At 37.0% G+C, this 16,148-nt stretch overlaps 2 protein-coding genes across 18 annotated transcripts in view; one reads left to right on the forward strand and one right to left on the reverse strand.

The window, feature by feature from the left end:
• Ccdc66 (coiled-coil domain containing 66) overlaps window positions 1-6,735 on the forward strand; it is a 33,398-nt gene extending 26,663 nt beyond the window's left edge. For 2 of the 5 annotated variants that reach the window (XM_070018438.1, XM_070018437.1), the window contains exons 9-14: window positions 780-917; window positions 2,385-2,875; window positions 4,181-4,221; window positions 5,069-5,292; window positions 5,515-5,636; window positions 6,508-6,731. In XM_070018438.1, the coding sequence (XP_069874539.1) occupies window positions 780-917; window positions 2,385-2,875; window positions 4,181-4,221; window positions 5,069-5,292; window positions 5,515-5,636; window positions 6,508-6,594 (1,103 nt within the window). In that variant the 3' untranslated portion in view covers window positions 6,595-6,731. Of the gene's footprint in view, window positions 1-779; window positions 918-2,384; window positions 2,876-4,180; window positions 4,222-5,068; window positions 5,293-5,514; window positions 5,637-6,507 lie in introns of all 5 variants that reach the window. The other 3 variants (XM_070018434.1, XM_070018436.1, XM_070018435.1) reach the window with 3 other exon arrangements.
• LOC138824597 (coiled-coil domain-containing protein 66-like) overlaps window positions 1-16,148 on the reverse strand; it is an 81,695-nt gene that overhangs the window by 3,760 nt on the left and 61,787 nt on the right. For 12 of the 13 annotated variants that reach the window (XM_070018450.1, XM_070018444.1, XM_070018443.1 and 9 more), the window contains 4 exons: window positions 10,973-11,626; window positions 9,693-9,836; window positions 8,942-9,001; window positions 7,158-7,635 (listed from right to left, as the gene is read on the reverse strand). Coding sequence is in view for 1 of the 13 variants with exons in the window: in XM_070018462.1 (XP_069874563.1) it covers window positions 11,603-11,626 (24 nt within the window). In the remaining 12 variants the exon portion in view is untranslated. Of the gene's footprint in view, window positions 1-7,157; window positions 7,636-8,941; window positions 9,002-9,692; window positions 9,837-10,972; window positions 11,627-16,148 lie in introns of those variants that run through there. The other variant, XR_011371137.1, reaches the window with a different exon arrangement.

Here is a 16,148-nt window from a genome sequence, read left to right on the forward strand (position 1 = left end):
TACCACTGAGCCACCATCCCAGCCCCAGAACTTCATAAGTTTTGAAGATGATTTTAACTACTTGTCTATTTCTAACATTATCATACAATAAACAAATTTTAAGGAACCTCAGCTCTTCAGCTAATCTAACTTGAGTAAATAGGAGTGCTTTTAGGAAATTATCTTAGAAGTAGAGTTAAGTAAGTTTTCAGTATCTTTTTACACATAAGTTTTTCTTACATATTGTCTATAGCAATCATGACACTGATAAAATAAATTTGTATGCATTTTTACAAAGAAAGCAGTTACTGAGGGGCTGGGAAAGTGGCTCAGTGGAAGAGTGCTTGCCTTGCTTGCATGAGGCCCTGGGTTCCATTCCTCAGCACCACATAAGCAGAAAAAGCTGGAAGTGGTGCTGTGGCTCAATGTGGTAAAGCGCTAGCCTTGAGCTGAAGAGCTGAGGGACAGCGCCCAGGCCCAGAGTTCAGGCCCCACAACCGGCAAAAAAAAAAAAAAAAAAAGAAAGAAAGAAAGAAAGAAAGAAAAAGAAAATACTGAGTGAGCTCTGTAAATCCAGTAATGGGCAAGACCTTTTTAATGAAATTTTTATTGCAGCATTCATTCTGAGTAAAGTCCTATGTTTAGTTACTGTATGTATTTACTTTTTTTTCACTGCTGAATCAGACCTAGTCTTGCAAGGTAGGCAAGTACCACCACTAAGCTACAATCCCAGTCTCCTACACATAATTTCTCTTAATAATGCTGTCTTTCATTTGAAAAATATTTTTTCCTATTGCCAGTAGATGCAATGCAAGTGGATGATAAGGTGTCCCCTAAGATTTCAAGTTCAAGACATGACTCTGATGAAGCTGGCAGCAAAATAAATACATGTATCAGTTCTACTACTTCTCCCAAGAAAGATACTGGTGTGCAAACAGGTATTCATATCGAAATTTTTATTTGAAATTTCCTTAAGGCCAAAGCATTAGTACTGAGTTCCATTTCAAGTGTAAAACTTGTGATTTATGAGAAAATAAAATGATCTATTTTTTTTTCAATGATACTGGCTTGAACTCGCCACCATAGCCTTTTTCTTGTTAACTGGAGATAAGGAATCTTATACAGACTTTTCTGCCCCAGTTGGTTTTGAGCCGTGATCTTCCAGGAATCACGGCATCCTGAGTAGCTATGATTATATATGAGTGAGCCCCCAATGCATCTCTTGGTTTTTAATTTTTTGTACTAGATTTATTTCAGATATGAGTCACAAATTTACTGCCCCCACCCCCTGCCCAGGACCTTACGGGTTTAGCAAATGTTTTACCATTGAGCTACAGCTCCTACACAAAACTTACCCTTTAATGGGCATAGTTAGCATTTTTCAGTATATTCCTAATAATTGAGCAGTCACCATAATTATAGAACTTTCCCCTCACTCTGATCTAGTAACCCATTAAGTTAGCAGAGGAATCTCTTCATTTTCTGGTTTGCTTGTTCTGCACATTTTTTTGGTCCGGTCGTGCGCCTGAACTCTGGGCCTGAGCGCTATCCCTTAGCTCTTCGGCTCAAGGCTCGTGCTCAACCACTTGAGACACAGTACCACTTCCGGCTTTTTTCTTTTTGCTCATGTGGTGCTGAGGAATCGAACCCAGGGCCTCATGCATGCAAGGCAAGCGCTCTACCACTGAGCCACCTTCCCAGCCCTTTATGAGCATCTTTTCATGTCTGGTTTTCAATTCAAATCATCAGGCAATGTCTTGGGTTGGAAGTCAGTGGGTTTTTTCCCCTCCCCACTCCCCTTGGTGGCCCATGCCCTGTAATCTTAAATATTTGGGAGGCTGAGACTGGAATACAGTAGTTCAAAGCAAGCCTGGGCAGACAAGTCCCCAGGACTCTTATCTCCAGTTAACCAGCAAAAAACTAAAAGTGGAAATGTTGTTGAAGTAGTAGAGTGCCATCTTTGAACAAAAAGGCCAAGCAGGGACATAAACCCTGATTTCAAGCCTCAGTACTAGCACAAGAAAAAAGGTAAAGCAAGGCCTCAAAGACAGTGTGTTCATAGCCTCAATGATTATGGTAGTAAAAAGTTGTATACACTATATAGTGGAATTAGCTTTAGTAAGAAATTGATACGTGCTATTGACTAAATGTTATGGCAAGTATTTAAGCCAATTACAAAACAATATAACTCCATTTACTGGGGTATTATCTATAGTAGTGAATGTCTAGAAAGAAAGTAGCATACTGGTTGCCATGGGGGCAAGTAATGAGAGGTGGGTAGTTTCAGTTTTAAAATTAGAAGTCTTAAAGTGTAACTAATAACATTGTTTAACATTTGAGAAAAATGATAGAAGTGGTAAACTTTTATATGTCTGTTTAAAAAGTCATAATCTTTTTTTTTTTAGATGACTTACTTTCAAGAAATTTCACTAACACATTATCACACTGTGGATCAGTGATAGAAAGGGAAAATACACATTGTTCTTCTCCCCAGAGTTCTGTAGAATTTGATGGACAGCTTAACACTAAGAAAGACAAGCAAGAACTAAATCAGGATAGAGTAGGCAACTTAGAAAAAGAAAATAGCTGGTGTAATGAGCAATGTAATCAGTCTATAACAGAGAAACAAACAAAACTCATGAAGAAATGTCCCACAAGGCCTACTTGGAATATAAATAAGCCTCTCAAAAAGTATGTTCCAGCATCAGAAAAGTACCCTAAACAGCTTCAAAAGCAGAGAGAAGAAAAAAAAGTAAGAAGACAGATGGAACTGCTTCAATTGGTAGAGAAAAATAATTCTGAACACCTTTCTCAAAATAGAGGCACTTCGCCAGAAGATTTTCATTCATCCTATCCAGAAACAGAGTCAAAAACCAGGTGGCATGTAATGAACAAGGTAAAGCTCCTCTTTCTCATTTTAAACATGCATGAATTTCTAAACTCAAAACACAAATCTCAGCGGGGAATGTGGCTTGATGGTAGAGTGCTTGCCTAGCATGCATGTAGCCCTGAGTTTGATTCTTCAGTACCACAGAAAAAGCCAGTAGTGATGCTGTGTCTCAAGTAGTAGAGTGCTAGCCTTGAGCAAAAGCAGCTCAGGGACAGTGTCCAGGCCCTAGTTCAAGCCCCAGAACTGGCAAAAAAAAAAAAAACCCAAAACAAACCAAAATCTCACAATTCTCTATAGACATGCATGTTTTGATAGAGTTCTTGTTTGTCTAAATGAGTTCCAAAATTTTATGTTAGGGGTTAGCAAACTAGATTCTATTAGCAAATCAGTCTGCTGTTTTTTGTAAATAAAGGCTTATAGGAATACAACCATACTTGTTTTAATAATCTTTTTGTGAGTGACTTTATGCTGCAAAACACCATGTATGGCTGTAAACTCTGACATTTTATTTACTACTTGGCCCTTAAAAGAATCTCAAAAGCGGGCTGGGACCCACGACCCCCCCCCCCCCCCCAAAAAAAAAATCTCAAAAGCAAGCTGTGCTTGGTGCATTCCAGCTACATGCAGATAGTAGTAAGGGATTCACAGTCTGAGAGTAGCTAGGTAGAAATAAGACCCTATTTGATAAGGTAAAAAAGCAAAAGGGCTGGTGTGAGGTAGAGTGTAGGGTAGAGTGAGCACTTGGCTAGCAAGCTTTAGGCTCTAAGTTCAATACCCAGAACCATCATCTCTAAGTTCAATACCCAGAACTATCATAAGCAAACATTTAGACTTCAAGAAACCTGTAGTATACATCTGTAATTTGTTTCAGCACCTGGGAGGCTGAGGCAGGATTAGGAGTTCAAAGCCAGACTGCAGGGCTGGGAAGGCGGCACAGTGGTAGAGTGCTTGCCTTGCATTTGTGAGGCCCTGGGTTTGATTCCTCAGCACCACATAAGCAAAAAGAAAAAAGCCGGAAGTGGTGCTGTGGCTCAAGTGGTAGAGTGCCAGCCTTGAGCTGAAGAGCTGAGGGACAGCGCCCAGGCCCAGAGTTTAGGCCCCACGACTGGACCCAAAAAAAAAAAAAGAGAAAAAAATCCTTGTTTATAGTCCATATAAGTAACCAGTTGGAAGTTAAGGAATTTTTTTATTTGTTTGACTGTGAAAAAATGCCTTTCTGACCAACATTAGAAATAGATTTCAAGTAACATAAGTACATGGTTTCACTTGAAAATGCTATATACTCTTCTCTATACTTACATATCCTTTTAGGAAGAAGAAACTATGAAAATTAATTCATTCAGTGAAGAAAGGTATGTGCATTACTTTTATAGGTATATTCACTTTATGTTTGATTCTGAAGAGGTACAGAACACATGCTCCATGTCTACTAAGGTTAGGCATAAAAGGTGAAGATAAAAATGTGAAAGGAGTACAGTTACCAGATGAAGGTTAGTAGTTTAAGGGATAAAAGATTAGTAGTTTAAGGGATAGGTTTTGGCTGGACTGGGATTAAGAAAAACCTATGGCTGGGGCTGGGAAGGTAGCTCAGTGGTAGAGCGCTAGCTTTGAGCTGAAGAGCTGAGGGACAGCGTCCAGGCCCAGAGTTCAGGCCCCACAACCGGACCAAAAAAAAAAAAATATATATGGGTGACATTCTCCTATCTTCAGATTTAGCTAAACAGTTTTTACTTATCTCAGTATGACCAGTGAAACAGGCATTATGCTTGGATTGAATCAGAAGAAGTCATTGGAAAGATAGTAACTTTTTAACTTCTTAATCTGTCTTTTGTGAGTGCATAAGACAGCTTTAGAGTTGCCTCATGTTGGGCTTAGTTCAGGTGGTGAGGACATTAATTTATGAAAAATTATCTAAGGAGAAATGAGACTTGTTAGCCCAGATAGAATTGTAATTTAATTCTACCCTTTGTATTGAGTACATACATGTAGCTAGTAAAAATTCCAATGAACACCCTTTTCTTGCCTTGTTTCATAAATGAAACTTTTAGACTTTAGGCTTCCTTACATGATATTCCTAAAGGTGTCATTACATTTCAAATTATTAGAGATGTAATTAATTAAAGAGATATATTTATTTTATATATATTTATTTCTTATTCAAGCTTTTTGGTCTGTTGTGCCTTTTTTTTTTTTAAATAGTTTACTGTCATCACCAGTTGCAGCAATAAAAAACAGAACCCAACAAACTCAGACGGATAGCTTACACTCACCACTAAAAAATAGCCACAAAAGAGAAACAGTGTCAGAAGATGGTGAAATACCTGGAGTGCTTGAACCATCCCATTTTATTCCTTATGTTCGAACAAATGAGATATATTACCTGGATCCAGATGCACCCTTGTCTAGGCCTTCGACTGATCATGGTAAGTAAACTACATATTGTAGATCTATGAACCCCCAACCCTAAATTCACTTCTAAATAATTCCTACCTGTAGTTCTACAAAGCATCTCAGCTGTACTTTATAAATCTTTAAGAGTTTTACAGTATGTATGTGAGGCTTTCTAGGAAATAAATTTACTAATGAATCTTACAGCAAACTATTTAGAAATATATTTGGCTTTTATAAATATTGTCTGGTTTCAGATTGCAACCAAGAGCAACGACTTGCTCTTGGTTCTGTCAGGGATCCACTTCTTAATCCTAACTTGGTAAAGAACAGGGATCGACAACAAGCAATTCTTAAAGGACTTTCAGAACTACGACAGGTATGAGATTAAAAACAAAATAAAAAAAAACCAAGAATATATAGATGTGTGTGTTCTTCACATGTGGATGTGACATTAGGGAAATTTGCATGGCTAATTGCATTTTAGCTTCTCTAGTTAATCTCAAAAAAAAGGGGGGCTTCCTTTGGATTTCCTTTCCATCTTTACAAATATTTTTTGGTGTGATGGTGTACACATGCAGCACCTAAGAGGCAAGGAGGATCACAAATTCAAAGACCCTGTCTCAAAAATTTTTTTAGTATGAAATCATGAGACAGTCATTATACTGAGATAATTTTATTATTAAGAAATGTGTACATTTAAACATCCAAACATGATCAATAAGACCCTAAAACCAAAGACAAAATTTATGTGTTGTCAGCTTAAAACACAGTGTTGTCTCTCCCAAAGAACGTAGTTCAATATGAAATGATTGGGTTTAATAGGCTCACTGGACATTTTCCCACACCAATTTTTATGGCCATGCTCTCTCGTTAAACAGGTTAATATCTAATATTTAAGATTATAGTAACTTTACACCATCTTTGAAACTTATAACTGGACTTTAGTTCCAAGTTGGGTTTTTTTAAATAAACTTTTTTTTAAGAGTCCAGTCATAGATGTTAACATCTCTCCCCCACCATTTATTTTAAGAAGTTGGTCATGTGTTACCCATTCTTTCCCTTTCTAAAACTAGAAAATCATTCCATACTTCCGGTTTTACTCATTTGAAAGACTTTGTGAAGTACCCTTAAATGTACCTATGAATTAACTCCTAAAGTATAGAGGAAGGAGTATGTACCCACCAATATAGTGCCGATGCTTACTTTAGCAGAGCTAAACAATGCATGTTTCATTTTTTTTCTTTCAGGGACTTCTTCAAAAGCAAAAGGAGTTGGAAACTAATTTCATGTCGTTAGGTACAAATCAAGAAGAGAGTTTTAGTTCTTCATTTTAAATGTTGGAAGTCATTTTTGTCTTCTCAACAGTGCTCATCATTCAACTATTTTAATAGCCTAATTAGATTTCTTTTTTAAAAACTCATGTAAAACATGCACATTATGTAGTAAAATGCTGTGATTTTTTAAAAAGTTAATAAAAGACTTTTTGTAAATAAAATAAAATTCGTAAAAATCCTAGTAAATTTTTTTTTCTGTTGCTTCAGTCTGGTCATTTAAAAATCCTATAGATACTTTCTACTTACCATAAAGTCTGGAGTTGCTGTTTAAGCTGTTGTCTTTCATGAACTCTTGAGGTGTAATAGGATTATTAAAAAATTAGCCAAGAGCTGGTGACTCATGCCTTACAGACAGCTAAGATGTAAGGATTTCAGTTCAGAGACAACCTTGAGTGAAAAAGCCAAGTGAGAGAACAAGGCCCTGAGTTCAAGCCCTGATATGGGCACCAAAATAAATAACTAACTCTTCACTTTTACTAAATATCAAAAATTGCATTTAGGCTATTTTTATAGCATTTATTTTAGAAATAGCATTTATTTATATTTATTTATTTATAGCATTATTTATTTATAGCATTTATTTTAGAAATATTTTAGAAATTTATCCGGAAGTGGCGCTGTGGCTCAAGTGCTAGCCTTGAGCTGAAGAGCTGAGGGACAGCGCCCAGGCCCAGAGTTCAGGGCCCATGACCAGGCCCCCAAAAATAAATAAAATAAAAAAATCAATAAAAGAAAAACTAGAAAAGATGGAAGAGGCAATACAATCCAAAAAGAGCAATCTTACCAATTGTGACAACTTCTGGATTTAGAATTGATTCATCAGATACAATAAAACCTCCAGATACAAATAGTTCATTGTGGGCTGGGAAGGTAGCTTAGTGGTAGAGTGCTTGCCTTGCATGCCTGAGGCCCTGGGTTCCATTCCTCAGCACCACATAAGCAAAAAGAAAAAAGCCGGAAGTGGTGCTGTGGCTCAAGTGGTAGGGCACTAGCCTTGAGCTGAAGAGCTGAGGGACAGTGCTCAGGCCCAGAGTTCAGGCCCTACAACCAAAAAAAAAGAACAAATAATTCATTGTATAATTTTTAACATCATCAGGCTATCAACACCAGCGAGAAATAGAGGCATGAGCCACCAGTGCCTGGCTCAGTATTTTGACTTTTAAGCCAAAAGACTTATAAGACTTAAGGGAAGTTGTGAGTTCTCTAAAGGTGACATTATTGAGCTATTTGTACTTGCAGTTACAAAGTATGACTACAGTATCCCAAATAAGCAGAATGTACAATACCTACAGAGCATATAGAAGCATACCCATGGTTCCTAATGAGAAAGAATTACTGATAGATAGCATGCATGACAGCCTAATAGAAGACTGAGGTAAAGAATCAAACACACAAGGACTTGTGTGGGTTCCATTTGTCTGAAGTTCAAGAAGTAAAACTAAACCTATGGTAAAGTAAGTGAAATTAATTAATGGTTACCCGCTCTGAACAGGTGAAGTACAGACTGGAAAGATACAGAAGGAAATCTAGGGTGCTGAAAATATATATTGTCTTGGGTGGTGGTCACAGTATATACAGATGTTAAGCTTCTATGAAATATATACTAAAATGTATAAACTTTCCTGTATGTTATATATATATTTTTTTTGGGTCCGGTCGTGGGGCCTGAACTCGGCCTGGGCGTTGTCCCTCAGCTCTTCAGCTCAAGGCTAGCACTCTACCACTTGAGCCACAGTGCCACTTCTGGCTTTTTTCTTTTTGCTTATATGGTACTCAGGAATCGAACCCAGGGTCTCAGGCATGCAAGGCAAGTGCTCTACCACTGAGCCACCTTACCAGCCCTGTTATATTATTTTTGTACTTTATAACTCATCATTTTCGGGAGGAGCTAATTTTTTTCTTTTTTTAATTCCAAAAGGGTAGGATCTACTAAATCATTTAGTTTTCAGCTTCAACTAAAACAAGCAAACAAACAAAAAAACACCACATGCTTAAGATTTCTGTTGTAAGATACAAGCTACAAAAAAATGGAAACAAAAATATCACCACTCTTTAGCAGGAAAATAATGTCCAGAGTTGTCTGCATGGAATTGTCTTAAACTATCTGGATATTATATAATATATATAGTCTCTGGAAATTCTTATGTGATATTTTTCAGAAATGCATTAGGAAAACATTACAAATCATTATCTATTGTAAATGAAGAAAATAACTATGAATATTCAGTGACTCCCCCCAAAACTCCATAATAAGAATGTGATGTAATTCAATTTAATGATTGAAATATAAATATGATACTGTTCAAAATTCTTTGTATTTAGCAGAACTTAAAGAAAGCCTTCTCACCTGGTGTTTGTTTCTCATCATGTTTCCCCAGATGGTCTTCTGGACTTCTTGCATTTGTTCCTGAAGAAAAGTACCCATTATTTGTAGACTCTCTTCATTGACCCCTATTAAGCACCTTTCAGATAACCCCAAATGTTTAGAAATCAGAACATTATACCTTTTGCCTAAGAGTTATTCAAAAATGGAAAGTTGCTTCCTTTTCCTTCAGGTGACGACAGCCTAACACCTAGATGCACTGCTTCAAAAGACTCTCCCCATCAAGTTAAGGTGCTTAAATGCAGAACTATTAGGATAATCATCACCTATCAACTTCTCTATTCTATGTGTCTCAAGCTGGTTTCTGCAGCTCAGAAAAGAGGACTGGTTCCCTTACGATTATCATGGCCAGGCTTCTTGACCTTTCTAGCAAGGTACCAAGTAGAGAAAGTGTTTAAAAGCCTATGGAAACTCTAGTCTTGGAAATTCTTCTTAGAACCTTTGGAGGTCTCATAGGTTGTAAGTCACAAGAAGGCAATTTTTCAGCAATAAGTTACTCATTATTTCCTTTCTAAAGTTTAAAAAAGGAATAGCAAAGTTGTGCCTTGAAAGCATTTCCAAAAATATTTTAAAAAGATGAATAAGCACTTGGGAGTAGTAAGACCATGTAGCTGTAGACAGAGAAATTACAATGTTTGCAAATGACAATCTTTAAACATCTGCCAAACTATTCTTGCCCAATGGTTTAATGTATCTCTTGGCATACTTGCATTACCTGTAATGGGAATCAATTTCCAGTGTATTTCAGTCTCTTCAACATTACTTAGACTGTTGTCTATGGAATCCATGTTCAATGGGAACAGTGGGACACAAACTGCACTCTTCAAAATTATTGATTGACGTTAATTAAATTTGCATCCTAAAAATTAAAGTACATATTCAATAGCTTTATTTTCAAGTCATTAAAACAGACAACTATTTTTCACAGGAAATTCCACCTTCAATTTAAGTATTACAAAAGACAGCAATATAATAACTATATATTTATATATAGTCTTTTATTTCCCCTTTCCAAACATTACTTTGATAATGAATTAAAGGAGTAACTACACCTTTACTTAAATTTTAAAGATACAGCACCAGACAAGAGGTAATTTAGGGCTTTGTAGGACTAAATTTTGTCATTGTAGGGTAAAGGTAGTCACAAACAATACTAAAATGAATGGGCATAATTTATAGTTACAAGACATAGCAAGCTATGGTCAGCTCACTCCTATCAACTATGTATTAAATATATTGGAAAGTATTAATAATATAGATTAGTATCCCAATGCCTACTATATATTCCTCATCATTTAAGCCTCTCAATATTTCACCCCTAAAATAAACATCCCAAAATTATATGGAGAATGGCTCCATATATATATATATATATATATATGACTTTTATTCAAAATAGAATAATTTAGAAATAATCCTTTAGGAAATATGGTGCCATCTAGTATTGTTCTCAATTGATGCAGACATTTCTTCAGGGAGACAAGACTGTTTCTCAGCTAGAAATCAGTACTCTAAGCACACACCATAATTAAATTGGATTCCTATTTGCATGAGAGATACAAAGTACCTAACCTTATTTGTTACACTGGTGCACTGAGTTCAGTTGCTTCATCTGCTTCACCTTTGAGTTTTGTTACTGCTAGCAGAAAGTGGCAAAAGTTTTGAGGACTCAATTTTATTATGAAACAATATGAATTAACTCCCAATAGGCCATTTTTTTGACAAACATTGTCCAGCCTTACTTTCATCACAACAGGGAAACCTTAGACTACATATAAAGCCTATAAGCAGGAAGGAAAACAACTACTTCAGCATTTATCTCTTGGTAGCAAGTTATAAATACCCTCCAGGACAGACATCTTTACTTAGAAGTACTTCTTAATTCTTCAAAAACAAACAAACAAAAAAAAAAAAACCCAAAGCACACACCCTCCACCTTCTCACATATAAACTTTCTAACAAAAGTAAAAAAAGATAACCAAAAACCATGCTCACTTCTATCAAATGCAGCTTATGGCCAGTGCCTATTTCACCAGCAGAAATAGTAACAGGAAACTGTAAAGATGTGTCAACTTCTAGCTGTGGACTCTGAGCATTCTTTTTTTTTTTTTTGTCGGTCGTGGGGCTTGAACTCTGGGCCTGGGCGCTGTCCCTCAGCTCTTCAGCTCAAGGCGAGCACTCTACCACTTGAGCTACAGCACCACTTCCAGTTTTCTGGTGGTTTATTGGAGATAGGAGTCTCACGGTCTCTCCTGCCCGGGCTGGCTTTGAACCGCGATCCTCAGATCTCAGCCTCCTGAGTAGCTAGGATTACAGGCGTGAGCCACCAGCGCCCGGCTCTCTGAGCATTCTTAAAATGTACATTTTCAATTTTTGCGCAATTTGACTGCACATAATTTTTCCTATCTGATGCACAGTTTAACTCATACTCATGTCTCAGTTCTTCTTCATAGGCATCATCAGTACTCAATCCTAAAGCTTTGTTCACTGTGTCTGTCAGAGATGCATCAGAATGGCGTGCATTTGCAAGTGTTTCTGAGAGCCAATTAAACAATGTTTTGACATTAGAATTATTGGAGTTAGAGGTATCTTGCTGTTGCAGTCTCCAGTCATCATCATGTCCAACTAAGGCAACAGGTTGTGGAGACTCTGAAACCAAAGAAAGAAAAGTTATTTCTTGAAGTGTGTAAGCCCCTGTATTTTATTACCAAATACACCTTAAAATTATTTTTCAACTGTATTTTTTATTTTTATAAGAAGCATCCCTCTTGGCCACATAGCCCCACTGTCTAATGGTTGGGAGTGGCTAGACAACATGGCCACATGTACTGCCTCAGCTCAGAAAGAATTAAAAAGCAGCAGATAACAGTTGCCATCCAGTCTTTATTTGTCCCTATTTAACTCTGTGTGTGTGTGTGTGTGTGTGAGACACAGAGAGAGAGAGAGAGAGAGAGAGAGAGAGAGAGAGAGAGAGAGAGAGAGCAGTCAGAACAGCTTTGTTTTTTGTTGTATCTACTTGGGAGATAAGAATCTCATGAACTTTACTGCCTAGACTGGCTTCCAACTATGATCCACAGCTATCAGCCCCTCAGTAGTTAGGATTACAAGTGTGAGCCACCGACATCTCTACCATCTACTTTTATAATAAAATAAATCCTTACTAAAAATTAGTTTTAAAGCATCCATTGCAGCCAGGTGCCAGTGGCTCATGCCTGTAATCCTAACTTCTCAGGAGGCTGAGAACTAAGGATTCCAGTCCAAAGCCAGCCCAGGCAGAAAAGTCCCGAGACTCAGCTCTAAGTAACCACTCAAAAACTGGAAGTGGCCCTGTGGCTTAAAGTGGTAGAGTGCTAACCTTACACAAATAAAAGCTCAGCGACAGTACCCAAACCCTGAGCTCATCTCACCACTTCCCCCCACCCACACACACAAAAAGAGGGGAAAAAAAATCCAATTATGAGTAGAAACTCAAATAAGGGCATAGATTTTTACAAATAAACACAACCATGTACAAATATGGCTCTAAAATTTTACACAAAGGCTATAACTCTTCCTAAGTGAAAATTAGTATATATTTTAATCTTTTTTTTTTTTTTTTGGTCGGCTGTGGGGCTTGAACTCTGGGCCTGGGCGCTGTCCCTCAGCGCTTCAACTCAAGGCGAGGTTCTACCACTTGAGCTACAGCGCCACTTCCGGTTTTCTGGTGCTTTATTGGAGATAGGAGTCTCATGGTCTCTCTTGGCCGGGCTGGCTTTGAACCGCGATCCTCAGATCTCAGCCTCCTGAGTAGCTAGGATTACAGGCATGAGCCACCAGTACCCAGCTAACCATTTCTTTAATAAGAAAAATGAACTCACGCATGAAGTTGTAAATATAGATATAACATATATTAATAATTGTAACTGCGGCCAGACATGGTGATAGACACCTGTAATCACAGGTCTCTATTCAGGAGTTGGTGAGACAGAAGGATCCCATTTCAAGGTTAGCAAAGTTAGCATGAGAGCCTTCTTGAAAAACAAATGAAGACATGAAAGAACTTGGAACACAGCTCAAATAGTACAGAGCTTGGCTTAGAAAACCTGATTCCATGAATTAAGTCTTTGGTTAAAAAAATAAAAGTTAGGGGGATGGGACGGTAGGGCTCAGTGGTAGAGTGCTTGCCTTGCATGCCTGAGACCCTGGGTTCGATTCCTCAGCACCACATAAGCAAAAAGAAAAAAGCAGGAAGTGGCGCTGTGGCTCAAGTGGTAGAGCGCTAGCCTTGAGCTGAAGAGCTGAGGGACAGTGCCCAGGCCCAGAGTTTAGGCCCCACGACCGGACCAAAAAAAAAAAAAAAAGTTAAAATTAAAAATTAGGGGCTGGGAAGTTGGCTCAGTGGTATAGTGCTTGCCTCGCATGCATGAGGCCCTGGGTTTGATTCTTCAGCACCACGTTAGCAGAAAAAAGCCAGAAGTGACACTGTGGCTCAAGTGGTAGGGTGCTAGCCTTGAGCTGAAGAGCTGAGAGACAGCGCCTAGGCCCAGAGTTCAGCCCCCATGACTGACAAAAAATAGAAATACAAATTAAACTTAACTATAGTTACCTTCTTAAACTTTACTTCGAAATCACAATGAGAAATATTTCACAAAGAAAAAAAGTTTGCATTTATTATCTTGCCAATTGTTAGGAGATGCAAATTACATTTAAAATACTTAAATAGAAGATTTAATTTTACTGCTATTTCCTCAATATCTTTATTTTGTCCAAAAGGCATTGACCAGACTCAAAATTTAAACCTTAGTCCAGATGTGGTAGCACACAGCTGTAAGCCTAGCATTCCAGAAGCTAAAGCAGGATTATCACAAGCTAAGCCCTAGCAACTCACCCTATAATCCCTACTCAGATAAGAGGATCATGATTCAAAAGCAAGCATAGACAAAAGTTCACAAAAACCACATCCTCCAAAATAATGAGCAAATAGTTGGACTGAAGACATGATTCTAGTTGTAGGAAACAGTACAGTTAACAACTAAAGCAAAAGTAACTCTGGCATGGGGGTTGGGGGTGGGAGGGAGATTAAGTTAACCATTATCTTGAATGATAAAAATACTTAAATCCATAATAAAGCTAGGCTAGAGATACTGAAGAACTCTCCACCCAAAACAAAAAGGGAATCTGCAATAAAACATGTTAAGACAGAGTTCCAAGCATGCATAAATCTTGTTAATCTCCAGTGCCAACATATTTAATACGTTTTCAAAGGGAACATTCAGGAAGTCATATTCTTTAAAATGCTGGAACAGGACTAGGTAAAAGCCTGAATGATATCAAGATTCTCAATATAAGAAGGGTACAATGTATCCCAGCAAATATAAAAGAAGCAGAGTAAACACAAATTTGAATTACAGTCTAATTATAACTATACGTAATTATGACTAATAATATAAAATTGTAAAGCAGCAAAAATTATCTGTAGGATTATTTTTTTTACAAAGAGAATCAGTAGTTGAATGGAATGAGATAAATTGCAAAAGATCACAGAGCAACTTTTGGGGATAATAAAGGAGTAATGGTATAAGGAGTAATGGTAACATAACTATCAAAGCTCATAAGTATATGCTTAAAAAATGGGCACACTATATAGATTAAACCTCAGAAAAAAACAACCCTGATTTCAAGTTAAAAGTAGTACAAGGAATGAATTGAGAGTAACCATTCCACTTAAGCCACCGAATCCAACCCTTTTCTCCCTTGTATTTTGTTTGTGAGATGGAGTGCTATATTTACCCGGGCTGGCCTCCAATTTACAATCCTCCCCCCTCTACTTCCTGTGCAACTGGATACCATCATGCCCAGCTAAAGATTATCTTATAAAATGAGTGAGTTTACCACCAAATCAAGAGCAATGTTTTAAAAGAAACAAAATGTACAAAATGACAAAAAAGAAACAAGGGAGAAATACCTAGAAATCCAAGTCTGAGAACCACTACTTTCAGTTTATCTATACTTCTTCCACCATCATTTCTCCTAGGGCTTTTAAATAATTAGTATGGCTTCCCCACTATTTAAATTCTTGATGATTTTCACCCTTAACCTTTTCATATGTAAAGAACTGTCAGTTACCAATTAAGTTGATACAAAAAATGAATAATTTACTGAATGCTTATTAAATATGCTCAGTGCTAGGGAATATAGTAAAATTGGTTAGAATCAAGTCAAAGTATGGATTCTACTATTTACCCAACTATTCTACTATTTATCCAACTTTAGATAACTTCATTTAACTTGCCTAGGATGGATTTCTCATCTGCACAATGAGGATAATAATGCCTACTACTTAAGCACTGAGTCTATAAATATAAATTCTGAAAGATATAGCACTTAATTCTGAAGATACAGGTCAAACAGGGTGTGGTAGTACACACCTGTAATCCCAACACTTGAGAGACTGAGAAAGGAAGATCATGAGTTTGAGGCCAGATTGGACTGTACATAGCAGAACACTGTCTCAAAAGCAATGAACAATATACATGTATATTGTGTATGTGTACATATATATATATCAAGATATATATATATATATATATATATATATATATATATATATATCAAGACAAAGGTCAATAGTATAAAACAATAAGTATTAATGTCAACAGGTTGAGCACCAGCACTGATTTATCTTTAGAATTAGATAAAGAAAAAAAAGAAGTAGATAAACACAAGAGATAAAATGAATATTCTGAAAAGGGAACTCACAAATAAAGACATAAAACTTGAAAAATGAAAGATGCTTCAAAAGAAAAGAAATAAAAGATTGGCGATGGCAATCTTTAACCAAAAAAGGTGTGAAAAAGAACATAAAGCATGGCTATACTTAACAATGTCTTGAAAAGTATAGAAGATGAAACTAGATGCAAGTTAACAAACTAATATTAAGAAGAACATGACACTAACATGAGTCATAGAATTAATAAGCCAAGAAGGACACCAAGGAGATGAGAATATGGACAAGCATACAAATCTAGTAAGGCAAATATAAAAAATATGATAAATAAAACTATACAATGACCGAAATATTGTCTATGTTGTCCAACAATGATATGGCTGGTGAAATGTACTTTTTTTTTTTTAATCTGTCGTGGGGGCTGAACTCTGGGTCTGGGCACTGACCCTCAGCTCTTCAGTTCAG

This window comes from Dipodomys merriami, unplaced genomic scaffold, assembly GCF_024711535.1.
Source record: "Dipodomys merriami isolate MVZ:Mamm:240054 unplaced genomic scaffold, mDipMer1.0.p SCAF_13, whole genome shotgun sequence".
In the NCBI taxonomy this organism is placed as follows: Eukaryota; Metazoa; Chordata; class Mammalia; order Rodentia; family Heteromyidae; genus Dipodomys; species Dipodomys merriami.